General features: G+C 40.2%; 1 protein-coding gene across 7 annotated transcripts in view; it reads left to right on the top strand.

The window, feature by feature from the left end:
- PRRC1 (proline rich coiled-coil 1) overlaps nucleotides 1-18,433 on the top strand; it is a 91,117-nt gene extending 72,684 nt beyond the window's left edge. For 6 of the 7 annotated variants that reach the window (XM_073221649.1, XM_073221650.1, XM_073221648.1 and 3 more), the window contains 2 exons: nucleotides 6,183-6,285; nucleotides 16,691-18,433. In XM_073221649.1, the coding sequence (XP_073077750.1) occupies nucleotides 6,183-6,285; nucleotides 16,691-16,900 (313 nt within the window). In that variant the 3' untranslated portion in view covers nucleotides 16,901-18,433. Of the gene's footprint in view, nucleotides 1-6,182; nucleotides 6,286-6,426; nucleotides 7,344-16,690 lie in introns of those variants that run through there. The other variant, XM_073221651.1, reaches the window with a different exon arrangement.
- Nucleotides 18,434-18,950: the final 517 nt, after the last annotated feature.

The raw sequence follows: 18,950 nt of genomic DNA, 5'->3' as shown, positions 1-18,950 counted from the left end.
TTAACATCTATTCTCTTAGCAACTTTCAAATATGCAATGCAGAATTATCAACTGTGGTCACCATCCTGTACGTTAGATCACTTATTTGTTTGGTTTTTTAAATGGTACCTTTTAATCCTCCTCACCCATTTCATACCCCCCCGAAAGCACCTCCATACCGTTTTCCATAGTGGTCACACCACTTTGTAGTCTCGCCGACAGTGCAGAAGTGTTTCCTTTTTTCCACATGCTCTCCAGCACTATGTTTTGTCTTTTTGATAACAAGCGTTCTAACAGGTGTGAGGTGATAGCTGATGGTGGTTTTGATTTGCCATCTCCCTGATGCTTAGGGTTGTTGAGCACCTTTCCATGAACCTTTGGCCATCAATATGTCTTGTTTGGAAAACAGTTTTTAGAACCTGTGCCCATTGTTTAATCAGTTTTTCTTTTTCCTATTAAGTTGTATGAGTTCTTTATATATTTTGCATATTGGCCCCTGAATATGATTTACAAATGTTTTCTTCTATTCAGCAGGCTGCCTTTTTTTCTTGTTGATGGGTTGTTTTTGGCTCTGTGGACATTTCTTAGGTGTTGTCCTGCTTGCTTATTTTGCATTTATTGCTTCTGCTTTGGGGTGTCAAATAAAAAAAAGTCATCTGTAAAGCCAGTGTCATGCAGCTTACTGCCTATTTTCTTGTAGTTTTATGGTTTCGGGTATTACTTTGAAGTCTTTAATCCATTTTGAGTTAGTTTTTGTGTATGTTTATGTTCTTTTGCATGTGGCTGTCCAGTTTTCCCAACATTGTTTATTGAGCAGACTGTCCTTTCCCCATTGTATATTCTTGCCTCCTTTTTCCTAAGTTGATTGACCTTATAAATGTGTGGTTATTTCTGAGCTCTCTATTCTGTTACATGGATCGGTATGTGTGTTTTTGTCAGCACCATATTGTCTTGATTACTGCATCTTTGTAATATAGTTCGAAATCAGGAATGTGACGCCTCCAGTTTTGTCCTCCTTTCTCTAGATGCTTTGGCTATTCAGGGTCTTGTAGCTGCACATAAATTTTAGGATTGTTCTGTGAAAATGCTGTTGGAATACTGATAAAGATTGCATTGAATCTGTTGTAGGTTGCTTTGGGTAGTATGGATATTTTAACAATATTCTTCAGTGCATGAAAATGGAGTATCTTTCCATTTATTTGTGTCTTCTTCAGTTTCTTTCATCCTTGTCCTATACTTTTCAAAGATAACTAGATCTTTTCAAACAGATCTTTCTCCTCTTTGGTTAAATTTATTCCTAAGTATTTTATTCTTTTGAGGCAGTTGTAAATGTTAATATTTTCTATATCTCTCTTCCTGATAATTCATTATTAGTATATAGAAATGCAAGACATTTTTGTGTGTTGATTTTGTATCCTGCAATTTACCAGATTCATTTATTAGTTCACAGTTATTTGGTAGAGTCTTTAGGGTTTCTTTATATTATATGTTATCTGAAAATAATGACAGTGTTACGTAATCCTTTCTCACATCTTTGGATGCCTTTTACATCTTTACCTTGCCACTTTACCTTGCTCTGGGTAGGCCCTCTAATACCGTGTTGAATAAAAGTGGCAAGAGTGGACATCTATCTTGTTCCTGATCTTAGAGGGAAAGCTCTCAGCTTTTAACCATTGAGTGTGATGTTTAGCTGTGGGTTTGTCATATATGGCTTTTATTATGTTGAGGTACATTACTTCTATACCCACTTTGTTGAGAGTTTTTATTATAAATAGATGTTAAATTTTGTAAAATGTTTTTTCCATGTTTATTTAAGTGATCATAGGATTTTTTTTTTACCCTTCATTTTGTTAAGGTGGTTATCACATTGATTTGTATGTGTTGAGCCATCCTTGCATCCCCTGGAATAAATCCCACTTGATCATCACATATGATCCATTTCATTTATTGTTGAATTCAGTTTGCTGATACTTTGTTGAAGATTTTTGCATCTGTTCATCATGGATACTAATCATTAATTTTTCTTGTGTGGTTTGGTCTCAGGGTAATGCTGGCCTCATAAAATGAGTTTGGAAGCATCCTTCATCTGTTGTTTGGAAGAGTTTCAGAGGGATTGGTATTAATTTTTCTCTAAGTGTTTGGTAGAAGTTTCCCAGTGACACCAGTCTGGTCTTGGACTTCTTTTATTGGGAAGTTTTTGATTACTGATTGAATCTTCTTACTAGAAATCAGTCTGTTCAAAATATTTATTTTTTTTGTACTTTAGTCTTGGTTGGTTGTATGTTTGTAGGAATTTACCCATTTCTTCTATGTTGCCCAGTTTACTGGTGTGTAATTATTAAGTAAAAGGTTTATTCTGTTTCTCTTGGGAGCAAAATACAGTTAGGTCAAGGGGGGTTACACTGAATACCTAGTAAAATTTTTTGCTGACAGGCAGTGTAATATATGATTCCAGTGGTGGCAACTCAGTGTGAAGGTAGTGTTAGAGGCAGTTCATGAGTGATTGGGGCTTGAACTAGATTTTGAAACATACATATGAAATTTGGATAAGTGGGAAAGAATAGGTAGGACTTTGCAAGTGGAGGAAGAGTTTGAAGATGACTAAGATGTGTTCTGGGGTTAGTGGGTCAGATGTACAAACTTGGCTGAACATCTGTTGGATGGAGAATCCAGAGCGGTCTGGGGACAGATTGCGAAGTGCTGAAAAGTAAGAGCATCTGTGTATGCGCCAAGGAGCCATCCAGTGATCATTATCATCTCATTTTTTCCCTCTCTGTTAACCTTTCACTGCTCATTTAATGGTTACCTTACAAATTATATAGTACCTTTTTTGGTGTATTACATTGTAATAAAAATGATGACTTTAGATTACACTGGAACCACTGTAATATGATTTACTCCATCTTCATCTTCTGCATTATTTTTATCAAGTATGTTCATTCTCCTTGTAGTTTTAGCTCCTAAAATATTACCAGTATTGTTCTGTGCAGTCAATATTGATTTGTATTTACTCTCTGAATTCCTTCCTGCATTTTTTTTTTCTTCCTGTCTGGGATCATTGTCCTTCTGCCTAAAGAACTTCATTTGGACCTGCATTATAACTGAAGCCTCTAGCTACAAATTCTTCGTCCTTTCAGTGCACCTTTATTTCTGGAGGCTCTTATGCTGGATGTAGGTAGAAGTCTTACGTTGGCACTTTAAAGGTGTCATTGTATTTTCTGGATTCATCATTCTCTTAAGTCAGCTTTCCAGTTCATTGTTTCTGTGAAGATAATGTACCTAGGTGTGTGTGTATGTGTTTACTTGCTTTTGTATTTAGTTTTTTAAGGATTCACTGAACCGATTCTTTCCCTGAATCTGTCTTTCATAAGTTTTGGAAAGTTCTTGGCCATTATATGTTCAGAATTTGCTTCTGTCCCCTGTTCTCTCCCTTTCCTTTCTAGGACTCTAGTTACATCCTTGCTCACCTTTTGACAGGGTCTCACATTTCTCCCGTTGTCAGTCCCTCTGCTGTTCTTGCTGCTTTTTCTCTCTGGCCTTCAGTGTGCATATTATTTTTACCAGTCTTCAGGCACAGCAATCCTGTCTGCCTTCTCTGTTAAGCCCATACATTGACTTCTTACTTTTTAAAAAGTGGTTCATTTTATTGAATGTCTACATCTTTTCATCTGTCTTGGTTCATTTTACTTCTCTTTGTCTTGAGTGTATGAGTGAATCAGTTATTTTAAAATCCTTCTCTGCTAATTTCTGGTGTGAGAGTCACTTGGGTCTCCCTTGGCCTCCTGTGGTATGATGACATTGTGCTCTCTGTCTGGATGCCTAATAATTTTTGAAAGCCAGATGTTGTTTGTGAGAAACTCTAGAGGTAGTCTTGAGAAGGCTCACCCTTTCCTCTAATAAATGAGTTGTAGGGTGTGTGTTGCAGGGGACAGTGTGGTGTACTTAGAGGCTGAGCTGAGGCTCAGGGTCACCTGGAGGTCCTCAGCTTACCTTTGGAAGGTTCTCCCCTTCCAGAATGTTCATGCATTTGTCCTCCTTGCTTCTACAGCTCTTTGATGCCTTTAGATACATGACTTGTATAACTCATCCAGCATGGGCCTGCCATAAACTGCTCCGTCATACCAAATACCTTTTGAGCAGAGAGTAGCATATGAGGAAGATGAGGAATAGTAAATAGTATTAGGAAGTCTGGCAATGGTTTCTAGTATGGATTAACAAGGAGGGAGGATGGAAGGGTTGTGATAAGAAGGTACAGAAGAGGGAGAGAGGAAGACAGCAGATCCAGCAGTCTAAAATAGTTGAGGGTTTCTGCTTTGGCTGCTTCTTTCTGCCATGTTCCTGTGGGAAATAAATGCATGGAAGATAAAATCATGGAAATGCATGCTTATAACTGAAACAAGAAAAGACTGATCCAGGAGGAGCAAGCCAGCCAATAAAAAGGAGGTCCCAATTGTGTTTGAGCCCTAACGAACAGTAGAGCCAGTATAGACCTCGCTGTCCACAATGAGCTTTGCACTGGCTCCTGCTCCATGATGTATATATACCACATGGGGAAGAATGCCTGTGTAAGCATGGGCCGTGCTTAACTCTGCGGTTAACCTAGCAACCTAAAGACCTTGGTTATGTGTTAAATGTGCTAAAACATCCTTAAAGTGTGTTACAGTGAAGTGACCTTCTGTGAATGGACTGGTGGTGGTAGTCTGTCTGTCTTTGGTAAAACACAAATTGGCATACCTGCACCCAATCCTCTGATTCTGTTTTGAAATTTTTCTACTACATGGGATCTAAATGTGTTGGAACCACCCTTCTCAGCCCTTTTTAGTGGCCTCAGCATAGGACTGGCCCAGGCTGTCTTATTTCACCAGCCACATGGAGGGATCCTCAGTAACTGTCCTTGAGGTGGTGGGGAGCGCAGGTGGCGCAGAATGGTAGGAAGCAGATGGAACAGATGGGCAGGTGGGAACATTCCCTTAGCCTGCGGCACTGGTAGGAGAAATGAAGAGGTTCTGGGGGGCAGGATGGTGATTGCAGTTTTAGATACTGATGGAAGAGAGTGGAATGTGCATTCTCATGAAAGGTTGGTAGGTTCAGGAGCCTGACAGCATTTTGGAGAACCTGGGGTCCTTGGGGTTCTGATGCACGTACACTGGCATCAGAGACTTCACCTCTGTCTCCAGGGACCCTGCTTTGCAGGAGGTCTGTACCTGCCAGCTTAGTCACTATATTTATTTTCTATCATCTGCATTCGATGCAAATCATGGAGAACAAAATTTAGCAAAATAAAATATTGATTAGTATACTAAGTAGAATATTATTTAATGTTCTCAATTTGAATCCATATTCTAGGATATGAATACTACAGATATGACAAACTCCTTTTAATACTTGGCAAAGTTGTTTTATATTTTATTTTGTTGTTTCTTTGAACATGTAAGTTTCCTAATCCATTTTATTTTCAGGAAATGTACTTTTAGGAAAAAAATGGGCATTGAACATTTTTTTGCTCCATATCCTTGTGTTATTTAATAAATTCATGGTTTCAGGCCATCTGCTGGTTTATGGTTCTGGTTGGTTAAAATGCTGGTGGTGTGGTGGTGTTACAGGTGGCTTCACTAAAGGCCGTTTTTAAATGTCATTTTTTTATAAGTATTTGTAATTGGAGGACAGTTTTCTTGATTTCATGAGGCTGATGTCAAAGACTGATTCATAGTGAACAATCCAGAAAATTTGGTTAGATGAGAGCATAAGGTTAGCAGGATATGAGGATTTGTTTCCTGAGCTTTCTAAAAAATTTAATAACTTTGTGAGTGGGCTGTATATTAATGATAGAGATTGTAATATAAATTTCCCATATTTTAACAAGTGGCAGTTTAAAAATACTACTCCTGGTAACTATTTGCTTATTCGTATGAGGAAATTTGTCTTTGTTTATTTGAAGTCCCATTCTTAAAGGAACTTGCTGTGATAAGTAATTTTCAATAATTTTTTCTTTTTTGTTATTCTCTTTCTTTCTTCTTGGTATTAAGTCAACAGGGTAATTTTACAAAGTTTTTATGGCTTGTCCTCCTGAAAATTGACTAGAGTAACATTTCCTTTTTGAAATTTGCTGATGTTTTATCTGAATGATGATACTTTTTTTGGTCTATTCATTGTATTGTTTATTTAGCACTTAAGCAATGTGATGCTTCTATATTCCATTCCAGGTGGTTTGACATTGGCTGTTTGATAGTGGAAGACCCTGTCCACGGGATCCATCTAGAAGCATTTACACAGGCCACACCAGTGCCTTTAGAATTTGTGCAACAGGTTAGTTTTCTCTTTTTCATTATGCTTCAGAGCAACTTGTCATACTGTTTTCAAAGGTTCATGTTAGAATTTCATTGGAAATATGAAATATTCTTGATTTACTTCACCTTTTTCCTTTTCTCTTTGCTTTTCGATTTCCAGTTCCTACCGTGTTGTTTGAGTACCTCCCTAGTGTAGTTTTCCAGCATTTTGGAAAGGTAATACGTTACATGGCTAATCTCTACTTTCCTCACTTTTTCCTTTGCTTTTATGGTTGTTTTCACTACCGTAAGATGAGAAAAAGGTTTACCTCTTCGGCTGCTTTTATGGTCACCTTTTCTTTTCTTTCTTTCTCACTCACTCTCTGTCTACCTCCTTTCCCTCCTTCCTTGATTTTGATCTTCCTGTTTAGAAACCTTAGATGAAAGCCAGTCACCTTTAGGTTTTGTTTAAAAAGTGTAACTAATAGTTTTCATATCCACTTCGTTGCCAGAAGAAAGTAAGCATAAATGTATAATCATTTTGATTCTTTGTGTACTTTCATGTTCCACCTTTAATCCTTTCTTGAACTAAATGGAATGTAAATACATATTTATGTTGGAATCTTAATGGTACATTGTTGACCTTTTCCTGTCCTATTTCACCACATGTGTACTTAAATGTAATCTCAAAACTGTCAAATAGTATTTGAGAATCTCATACAGCTCTTAGGTTCTCTCCCAAGAAAATACATGTTTACACTCATGCAAATTTGGCATATTATGTTTATAGAATCCCTGAAAACCATTACCTGTGACTCTCTCAGTTCTCATATAAACTGTAAATCCCAGAGCTAATGTTTGGAATTTTGCGATTTTATTGAACCATTTATGCATATTATAATTTTTACCCTAGTTTCTTTTCAGAAGTTCTAGAAAACATTTTTATAGATGGTAATACTAAGCTCATTCCAATGTGAAGGTAACTAAAAGGTTGTAAGCAAATACTGTGCATACTGTTACATGAGTAAATAAGAAAACTTAGATAATAAAGTGGTTGATTTTTCTACAAAAATTAAAAATTTGTTCAGGAATAAGTATTAGGTTGAACTGTATGAAATTGTTGTCTTTGAAATAAAGTCAAATGTTGACATTTTCATCTGATTCAACCTAATTACTTAAGTGAAGCACTGCAATGAAAATTTAATCTTACTCCAGAAAAATCACTGAGTTCTAGTGGTGTGATCTGTTCTTTGAATATTTTGTAATCCTCACTTAAGATTCTTATGCTCTACATAGTATCAAAAACAGAAGGTTTTTCCTTCATTCTGTGAAACTAGCCTGTCACTTAACATCAATAGAAGGTATAATGGTACTTAAGAACTTTAAATGTCAGAATCATTGGTAGAATAAATAAAATCATTTCATGTGTTAAAACATTAAAAAGGGTTCAACCAATTCCAGTACTGGCAGGAACTCCCCACACTACCGAGCAACGCTCCCACACCAGCAGGTGTCCTGAGTTCAGCTTAGTTCCGATGCCATCGACCAAGAGAGCTTTACCTGTGTGGTTCTGACCGACTAGCTGTAAATCAGAGGTTCTCACCACTTGCTCCCTGGTTTTGATTAAATTGCTAGAGCAGCACATAGATCCCAGGAAGCCCACTTACTAGATCACAAACTTATTATACAAGGATATCAACTCAGGACCAGCCAAAGGGAAGTCACGTACTGGGCAGAGTAAGGGTGAACGCATGGACCGTCCACACCCTCTGCCAGTGCACTGCTCCCTCCAAACCTCCCTGTGTCCACCAACCCCCGAGCTATCCCAGCCCCATTTTGTTGGGGCTCTGTGGAGGCCTCATTACAGAGCCGTGATTGATTAAATAATTGGCTGCTGGTGATTGAGGGTTGTGTCAGCCTCCGGGCCCTCTTCCCTCCCAGGAGCTGTGGCAGGAGAGGACGCTGAAAGTTCCCACCTTCTGTGATAATTGTGTTTGGTTCCTCTGGCAGCCAGCCCCCATCCTGAGGTAGGAGCTTTCCAAAAGTTACCCCATTAACATAAGGGGCACCTCCATTGCTCTTATCTCTCAGGAAATACAGAGTTTTAGGAGCTCTGTGCCAGAAATGGGTCCACCACCGTATTATAGGAAATTGTCTGCCAGGGCCAGGCCACTCAGGTTTGCAGGCTTCTATACTGTCATGTTAGGTAGGCTCCAAGAACAGGAGTGGGGTCAGCCAAGCTCTGAACCTCTTTTGAGGTGGTAGTGTCGATTTCCCTTTTACATAATCCATTTATGCATCCCTTTACCCATATCCCCAGTTTTCTGTCATCAGAAGGGACATTAAGTTCAGCCACTGTGCTGCTCTAGATCACAGATGCCACTTCTGTTAGAGAAGGTGAGGTGATATGGGCACAGAGTCAGTGGGCTACCACCAGGCAGTAGAGTGGCATTCACCTTGCACCCCAGTTTTGCCATGTGGAGTGAAGACACCTGCTGGCTCCTACAGGTTAAAAACAGTTTCTTGATTTGGAATCATCGCTGTTTCCACACTTGTATTTGTAATTCAGGTTATTGACAGAGGGAAAAAAAAGTTGACTCCATCTGGGGAAAAAAAAGATAAAAAGTCATTTTACCCTTATCCTCCATTGGCAAGCATTGTGTAGTAGTACCACCTCCTCCCAAGATGCAGAGAAAAGCAGGAGGTTCTCCAGTGGGTATGCCGCTTTAGGCCCCCTCTTATTCAGTGTGAGCACATGTTCCTGAAGTGTAAGCCAGCCTGTCCTCCCCCGATTTTAGACACAGTGTTTCTTTCCACGGCCTATTCCTATTCTCTGTCAGGCGAGTACCACAAGGAGGTGCACTCTGCCCACTGTGGGCCTTTCTGGGCTGTGAAGCGTGTTCCTTGCACTTCAAATAGGTGCAGTATGTTCTGGTTCTTTCTAATCCTCTCACACCGGCACCTCCATCCAGGGAAGCAAAGGCCACCCAGAGTCCATGTCCTAGCAGGACCATTGGTAGCCCTGGGGCTACCAGCATGTCTCTCTTACCAGCTGTGGTCAAGGCCTTCCACCAGGGACTCTGCCACACAGTGTCTGCAGCCCCGGGCTCTCTTTTTTGGCAGCTCTTACTGGCCCTTGGTGCCTTAGAACGCATGACAGGGCTGTGGGCATTCAGCCCGTCTCTGCACTATTGCAGTGTCCCATGTCCACTCATTTCATTGGCTGAGGTGGCCATCTCCAGTGAGCACACAGGACATATGTTTGTGGATTCTAGTCGCCTTCCAGACCTACCAGGGAGTTATTCTGAAAGGCATCAGCATGTCCTGTTTAGTGCACCCCTCAGAGGCCCATAGTGATTTCCAAAGGGCTGTGGCCTATGAGTGCATCCTTCATTAGGGCAGGTCCGACCATAGGGCCAGGCTGGGGCCACTGCCCAGGAGTCAGTGAAAAGCAAAATAATGGGGGATTTTACCACTGCTCACGTCTTCTGTCACTGCTGGGAAAACAGCATGCAGCTAGTTCAGCCCACCGAGCGGGTCTCTTTACAGCAGCTCCCCTGGGGACGCTGAAAACCTCACATAGTGCCGGACCCTGTAAATACTGTGTCTTCCCCTGTATGTACATATGTCTAATAGAATTTAACTTACAAATTAGGTACAGTAGGAGATTAACAACAACTAATAATAAAATGGAGCAAGTATAACAGGACAGAGTGACACTGGTCAGGTGATGGTGGTCTCTGTTAGTGTGTAGCTGTACTGCACTCACCCTGCTTGTAGTGACGTCAGAGGGTAAATGCCTGCGGGGGGAGACGAGTGAGGGGGAGTGGTGGGCGCTGTGACCTTCTGAGGGCACGTCAGCAGGCGGGTCATCTGATTCCGGATGGTGGGTGACAGTGGATCATGGGGCTGCTCTCCCTTCAGTCAGAGTGGCCATCTTCCAAATAGCATGCTGTGCGTTCACCTTGGAATCCAGCAGCCCTCTGTCATCCTCCTGAGAGCTGGTCACATGGGAGGCAGTTCTAGCAGCCTCTGGGTGGTTCAGGTCAGTCCTGGAGGCATAGAGGCTCTTGGACCATGGGTGTATCCTCACCTTCTCCAGGCTGTGTGATGCTGTGTAAACCATTCCTATGTTATTAATGAACTCTGGGCTCTGCCATCCCCACTAGGGCGTATGTGTCTTCCCAAAATGTCTAGGATGGTATATTTCACATCTTAAAATCATTTTATGCCCTTCAGTCCTAAGAGTAGCTTCAATTAATAATGTCCAATAGCTAGGTAGTCAGTGCCCCTCACATGGAAATGTCTAATCCAGAGTCCCAGTAGCCATCACTGGGAGGCACTCAGATTGTGCATGAGCCTCCTCATTGTAGCTCCATTCACGGCTGTGGTACAGAGTACTTGTCCCTCCCAGCACTCAGCTTCTGTCCCACACTGCTGGCACAGGCAGTGTTACTGGGACCCATGTAGCCTGCCCCATTAATACTTGAAAGGCAGATTTACAACCCTTCTGGCTTACAGTTATGGGGGAAATGTTCCTCAGTGAGAGAACAGTGTCCAGCCCCAAAATGCACTCAGGTTAAAAAAAAAAAAAAACCAGAACCAATTCACATTAAGCCTGTCCAAACACACCAGTTCCACAAGCTGTTACATAACTCCACCAAGTCCTATTCCTAACTGTGGCCTCCGGTTTTGGTATACAATACTAGTAGGGAAGCATTCCCCAGGACACATGATAGCCATTCCGTAAAACATCCAGGAAAAGGAGACAACTTCTTCACCTACTACCTGCCTGAACAATCCACTTTCAGAATCCTATCAGCCATTACCATTACATTTTTACTTTGTTTCAGTCTGATCGTAGCATGAGTTTGGGCTTCCCCGGCGGGCTTTGGTGGCCCAGCTCAAGGAGCCCTTAGCACGTCTCCCCCACCCTCCACCCCCATCCATTTTATCCCTTTACCCCTTCTTGTGCACACACTCTGGGTCCCCAGCCAGCTGTTGAACCCTGGCCCCTTCCATCAGCCTTTGTCCTGAGTGATCTAATGACTGCTCCAGCTGACTGCTGGTCCTGGGTCTCACTGTAATCTCTGCCTTCTGACCTTACACATTTCTCCAAAGCGCTAAATAGGACAGACTGGTTTGCAGCCCTTAAATGTTGGGGGACCAGTAGCAGGGCCTCGACCCGTCCAACCTTTGGTGGTGCTGTCTTGAAACCTTTGTTTTAACCCCATCAATGTCCGATTTATTCATCCCCTTTCTTAATACCATGTGAAGATTTTCTCCTGGCTAGGATGAGTCCCATGACTCTCCCCTTTTCTGTTTCCCTCATTTTAGTCCTATCAAAATTTGTTTTATTCATCTTATTTCTTAGTTATTTAAAAAATTCCCACTTTGTGGGGAAGAGTCCCTTGACTACCTCCTTGGTTTCCAGGGTCTTTTTGTTAATTAATATAATGTTATTAGCATCTGTAAGACCTGTGAGGGGAAGCTGAGACAGCAAATTTGACAGCCCTTCCCTGGAACTGTGTTTTGGTTTTGCAACAATAGGGTGATATGTGCTGCCCATGTGAAAGGGGCCATAAACACAGCATTAACCATGACCTGGGTACCGGTGTGTTCAGTGGCTGATGATCTCGTATAGGAAGCATGTTAAATGCTTCATTGGGGCTGTTCCACTTGGCATTTACAGGAACTGACAGTCTGCCTTAGGTCAGTAGACCTTAGAGCTGCTTTATCCACATCCCTAGACTGGCTGTTCCCGCAGGACTAGCCTCCTGTGTGTTTGGATCACGTACAGCCATCTGTTTGTGCTCCATAGTGAGTTGTAGGTCCTGTATCAGCCCAGACAGGCTTCCATTCTGCAGCACTCAGCTGCTCCTAAGTCAGTCAGTCTCAGTCCATTTTAGCTAAGCTACCTCAGGCAGCTGACAGCAGTCCTCAGAATGAGACAGTTCCTTCACACTTACCCTCTGGCTTTCATAGTTACCTGGTTTTGTCCTGCCTCCGTGTTGACCACCTTCTTCATGACCAGAAGTCTAAGAGGGACTGTGTGTTGTCCCTGCACAATTTTACCTTGGGGGAGAGGGTGGCTTTGAGACTCATGGCCAAAGCTCAGACTGACCAAAATCTGAGCTTGTTATAACATCAAGGCCAGACCCAGCAAACTCTTATACTTTAGTTTTAGCTGTTATAGTTAACAATAACTGAGGGATTAACTGTTTTGCCTTTTTCCTATTAATTTGCATTACTGGATACATGCAGTGAATCAGCTCCCCAGATGTTGGAACCCTCTCTAAATTCCCTTGGTAATTTTTACCTTTAGTAACTAGGCACAACACAGTTACTGCTCCAGACCAAGGGTGACCACATCCCCACCCAGCAGATTCATTTTTCCCCTTTCATCCTTTCTCTTCCCAAACCACGTTTCCATGAGCCAGGGCCATTCTAGCAAATAGCCCTCTGACACCAACCACTTAGGTTTTGGACTGAATTCCAGTGTGTGGGAGAGGTTTTTTTGGCACCATCAGGCAATTCTAGGATATTTGCTGTGTGTCCTACCTCAGTTGTACACTGTAGATAGCATCAGATGTCATAGGCTAAGGGCTCAGTCCTATAAGACTGCTCCCTGTCCCAACCCATCCCCAGACCACACCCACTTGAGATGGCAGTAGTAAGCCCAGGTCATCACCTTTGCTTTTTTGACCTACCAGCTATGGGTTGGTTCTGACCACCCCCACCTTCTCAGGCAACCAGATTGCTCGCTGTATTGACAGCTTACTATAAATGGTTATAACTCAGGAACAGCCAGGGGGAAGAGAGGCATAGGCCAAATGGGGAAGAAGGCTGCTGAGCTGCCGTGTTCACCAACTGTGCACTCTCCCTGTATCGCCATGTGTTCACCAGCCTGAAGCTCTCCCAGTGCCTTCCTTTTGGGTTTTCATGGAGGAGACTTTATTACATCAGCACATTTGATTAAATCATTGGTCACTGATGATTCCTTCGACCTCAACCTCTCTCCCCGCCCTGGAGCTGGAGATTCGGGGGATGAAAGTTCCAACCACCTCCTCACATGGCTGCTCTTGCTGGCAGCCGGCCTCCCTCCATAAGTTACCTGAGGCCTGTCCAAAAGTCATCTCATTAACAAAAGACAGCTTTTTTGCTCTCATCATTTAGAAAATTCCAGGGGTTTTAGGAGCTCTGCCAAAAATGAAAGACCAAATATATTTCTTGCTATAAAACACATCATCACTAACATCATATCCTAACTAGGAAGGATTTGTCCCAGGAATGGCTGACTAGTTTAAACAAATCAATCAATTAATGCAATTCAGTACATAAACAGATTGAAGAAGAAAAGGGATTTCACTAGAATTGAAAAGTATTTGCTAGAAATAATCATGCTGATGCCCTTTTAATTCTAATTGGTGAAGAGTTATGTGTGCACTGGAAAATTAATGCAAAAATCAGACCTGATGATAAACATTAGAAATTTAAGTGGACTAGACAGTGTATATAACTGAAAAATACAAGTGCAAATTTCATTGCAAATGGTAGAAATGCACCGAAGTGGATCATTGATGAGGGAGAGAATGTAAAAAAGAAACAAAACGAAACAGAAGGAAACCTTAGGATCAGGAAAAAAATGGCCTGCAGACAAATCTGGCCTGTGGTCTGTTTTTCTTTTAAAGAAATGTTACTGGACCACACCATGCCCATGTGTTTATATAGTGTTGTGGCTGCTTTAGTGCTAGAGCAGCAGAATTGAACAGCTGCAGTGGAGACTGGCCAATAAAGCCTAGTATGTTTAGTGTCTAGCCTTTCCCAGAAAAAGTTTGGTAATCCCTGTGCTAGGTGTCTGACTACTGCAGGCGGGCAGTTTTAGAAATATATATTGGAAAGAAATGGACGCGATGCTCACAGAACCAAGCTTTGAAACTATAAGACTAATAAAACTCTATATAAATATCAAAATTTATCTGATACATTGCTAAGTAGAATAAAAAGCTGCATCTAGTATGATCCATATGTACATATACACACATACATATATATTTTAAAATGTATATAAATAGAAAAAGGAAAAAAAGGCCTGGAAAGATACACAACAAACTGTTAATGTGGTTAACTCTGAAAAGTGTTCAGAGGGTATCATTTGGTTTGTATTTTCTTTTTTCTCTTGTCGCTTTTTTTTTCCACGAGGTTCAAAATTATGAAGATATGAAAGTATGTGTATTGAGATGCTGCCCTTTTATCCCTGCTTTGCAGCTCTCTTCCCTTTTTTTTTTTATCCATCTTGAGAGGTTTATTTCTGCCTTTGTTAGTTTTTTATTTAAGGAAATAGATATCATCTCTTTAAGGGATTATAATTATAATTTTACTGAAAATCTGGATAAAAATCCATAGAATTTATGCTTGGTAATAAAAAAGTGGGCCTACATCAAACTAAAAACCTTCCACACAGCAAAGGAAACCATTAACACACAAAAGGCCACCTACTATATGGGAGAAGATACTTGCAAATGGTGTATCCAGTAAGGGGCTGATACCTAAATTATATCAAGAATTCCTACAACTCAACACCAAAAAACAATCTGATTAAACAATGGGCAGAGGACTTGAACAGATGTTTTCCCAAAGAAGACATACAGATGGTCAATAGACAAATGAGAAGATGCTTCACATCACTAGTCATCAGGAAAGTGGAAATCAAAACCACAATGAGGTATCTCCTCACACTGGATAGGATAGCCACTATCCGAAAGATAAGAAATAACAAGTGTTGGTGAGGATGTGGAGGAAAGGAAGCCCTCTTAGACTGCTGATAGAATTGTGACTTGGTGTGGCCACTAAGGAAAGCAGGATAGAAGTTTCTCAAACCCTGAAACTAGAAATACCAACATGACCCAACAATTCCTTTTCTGGGAATTTACCCAAAGAAAACAAAATCACTAATTCAAAAAGATAATTTGCAGTTCTGTATTTATCACATGTTGTTTACGATAGCCAAGATATGGAAGCAGTCTAAGTGTCCATCAGTAGGTGAATGGACAGAGAAGAGGTGGTACATATACACAATGTGATATTAGCCATAAAAAAGCACAAAAGCATTTAGCAATGTAATTGTCAATCACTATGTTGTACATCTGAAACCAATATTGTATGTCGACTATAGTCTAATACAAGAAAATTTTTACCTTAAATATAAATTTAATACATAACGTTTAATAGATAAATAAATTTTATAAATATAAATATAAATTTTATAAATATAAATCTCACCCCCAGTTAAAAGCCCAGCTTTGCTGGATTTTTGCTGATACTGCCCAATATCCTGTTTCTCAAAAGTGTGATCCTAGGCCTAGCATAAGCATTACCTGGGAACTTGTTAAGAAGTGCAAACTCCTGGGCCCTAACCCAGAGTTGCTGAGTGAGGATCTGCATCCTCACAAGATCCTCAGGGGCTTGGTGTGCAGATCTCATTTGAGAAGCAAAGTTCTGCTAGTGTCTTGAAGGGCCACAGTGATTATCTGCTATTTCTCCTCTCTGAAACATAGTACAATACTGATAGTACAGTGGACATAGTGGAAGACTTCGAACAGGGACCCCAACTCTGGGCTGTTTGCAGTAGATTTGCTTGGAAGTTATTTGTAAATACTGTACTCTTCCTCTTGGAACCAGCTGTGGAGTTGACACTTAACTCAGCAGTCTTAGATGGGGCATAAAAAACATTTCAGGTTCACATAGCACATTTGAGAATCACTGTATAGATCTATTTACATATGGAGAGACTCCCCTGGACTGTATCTAATACCCTAAGACAGAGAAACGACATCATTCTCTGATACCAAGCAATGAGTTGGTCCTGTGTGTGGAAGGAGTTGGAGCAGCTCAGGTTTGGTTAAGGATAAATGATGTAATGATGCCAGTGTGGTCCTGGGTGGGTTATTATTTGATGTCTATTAACTTTACCAGAAAATGAAGTTTCTGGGCACTCTTCTTCAGATCAGTTGAATGTTACTCTTTGAATGGATTAAAGCCTTAATATGCAGTTTCCCTCTTTGTGGTAGGAATTTTATGACTGTAAAAAGATACGTGATGTTTCTGTTTTAGCACTAATCTTGGTAACCTGAAGTGATACTGACAGTAGAATTAAAACTTAAATCCTCTGACACCGAGCTGTTAGATGGAGTCATTAGATTAAGACTTAAATTATATTTGAACAAAATGAGCTTAAGGTGGACAATTTAAAGTTGGTGTAATATGTTTCCAGTCTTTTTAGCCTTGCAACTTCATATAGTTGGCAGCATAGCTGTGTTTCTCAGGGTTTGTCATAATCTGTATTAAAAGTATCTTGAGAAACTCTGAAATGTTGCTTGAAATATCTCTAATTCCAATGATATTTTTAAAAATGTATTCAAATGATGTCCATTTCATTTCTATAGGCTCAAAGTCTCACTCCCCAGGACTACAATCTGAGGTGGTCAGGCCTTTTGGTGACAGTGGGTGAAGTTCTGGAGAAGAGTTTACTAAATGTCAGCCGGACTGACTGGCACGTGGCTTTCACTGGCATGTCTCGTCGGCAGATGATCTACAGCGCGGCCAAAGCCATAGCAGGCATGTATAAACAGCGCCTGCCGGCCCGTGCCATTTGAAAGATGCCTTCCTAGGATCCTGAGGCTGCCTCATTTTGAGCTTGGTGGTAAAGAAGAGAGAGTATACCTTAAATTGGATTGCATCAATGAATCAATTTTAATTTCCCTGTAGACTGCAGTTTTTCTTTACTAGAGAGTCATGTGTCATTCCAGCAGATGAAAAGCAGATCCTTTTTATGATCACAAAACTTGACATACATAGTTCTCAAAAAGAAAATATATGAATATTTTTATAGGATGATTTCATGTACCAAATTTACAAGGGGCACATTCATGTGCTAAGACATTTAACTTAATGATACATACTTGATTATTTTGTTTTTAAGAAGACATAGTAAATGAAGGAACATGTTTATTGACTAATCTCTAAAAGCATAATTTCTTTTAATTCATGCTTCATCCCTTCCTTGTCAGTCCTTGATGCTTTCCGTGTGTGCACGTCTCAGGTCTGATGTGGAGTAGTGTGCTCAGTCATTTGCCCTCAGAAACCTGCCTGTAGGGAGATGGTGCATGTTTCTGTGCCTGTCTTTAGTCTGGATCAAAACAATGGGATTGATCATTTTCTTTGGGTTATTATGCACTCACATGGTCTGAAACAAAATCTCTCTTTTTTTAAAAATAAGTTATGGCATTTCACAGATTGACACTCTGAACATTGAGGTAGTATCTTTTTTCATTGCTGTATGACCATTAAGTGGCAAATGATTGAAGTGTATTTAAAATCAGAAGCATTTGGGTTATGTTTGTTCAGTACTCCTCAGTACTTCCAAGTAAACTGCCAACAGCCATTACTTCTGCTTCCGCTCGTATTTTCCCAACAGAGACATTTTTAAGAGGGAATTGCTTTGTTGTTTATGGAATTGTATGCATCTTGTTTTAATTAAGGTTCCTTCTTACTTACTGTGCCTCAAACACTGCTTTTGTAACTTTGTGCCATTCTGCCTTTACTTTCTATGGAAGTTTTAAAAAAAAAAGTTTTTATATTCAATGTGGTTTGTTTAGTCCATTATATTTGTATTTAGTAAAAGCTTTCCCCCCCAGATAATATATTTTTAACATTTTTGGATTTATATAAATCAAAATTAAATAATTTGTCTTATACTTTCAACTCTATATATGCAAGTTCAAATAACTTTTTGAAGATAGTTTCTTATATAAATGTAATTTAAGTTTTACTTTTGTATACAGTTCTTCAAATATGAAAGAATTAGCACAATCTTACTAAGGGTGTTGAAGCTCTTATCGTGCACTGTCATTACATGTAATGTTTCCTTTGTATTAATATTATTTCAAGTACTTACTTGATTTTTCTGTTTTTTATCCAAGGATGAGAAGAGTAAGTATTAGTTTCACAACTATGGCATATGCTAATTTCTAAGCCTGTACAGTGAGGTTCAGTGAAATTGAGATGTCTGTGTCATTACAAGTAATGAGAAAGACATGTAGCCAGTTGCTGTGCCACAAGAACAGAGTACTTTTTTCCACCTTCATTGGTGTTTATGGAATACTTTATTCTTGTTTTCTCTTTCATAATAAGAAACTTTTCTCTACCATTTCCTTTTATCCTTTGTTTTTAAAAGCTACCCTTTTCTAACAGTATTTTATCATAGCATTGGCCTGATGACAAATCACAATTAGGGATGAAGGAAAGTACTTAAAATATTTCTACTAATTTTCTTCCTACTACAGGGGAATTTTGGAGATCCCAAAAAATGCATTTTAATTTTATTTTACCAAGTCTCAAAAAGTCTTATTTGATGTTTTTGAGGGTTGTTTCCATAGAATCACTAACACTATGATCCCATTAGGCTAGGATTTTCCTAGAATTCTCTAATAGCAGTGGCAAAGTTATGCTGTAGCCTGGTTCAGGCCAAGTAATTTTATTGCACCTGGGAATTCCGTAAGCCTCTGCTGTTTGGAACAGTGTGAGTGGGTGAGGACAATTAGGGAGGGCAGATGGAAAAGAGAAATACAGGATCCAGGCCTGTACAAAGAAATACAGAAGTACAGGCCTTTCTGCTTTTTCTCTGATTATTTTTTTTCTTGGCCC

The sequence above is a fragment of the Manis javanica genome, chromosome 14 (assembly GCF_040802235.1).
Source record: "Manis javanica isolate MJ-LG chromosome 14, MJ_LKY, whole genome shotgun sequence".
NCBI classification, from domain to species: Eukaryota; Metazoa; Chordata; class Mammalia; order Pholidota; family Manidae; genus Manis; species Manis javanica.
This window is presented reverse-complemented; position numbering and strand designations above follow the sequence as displayed.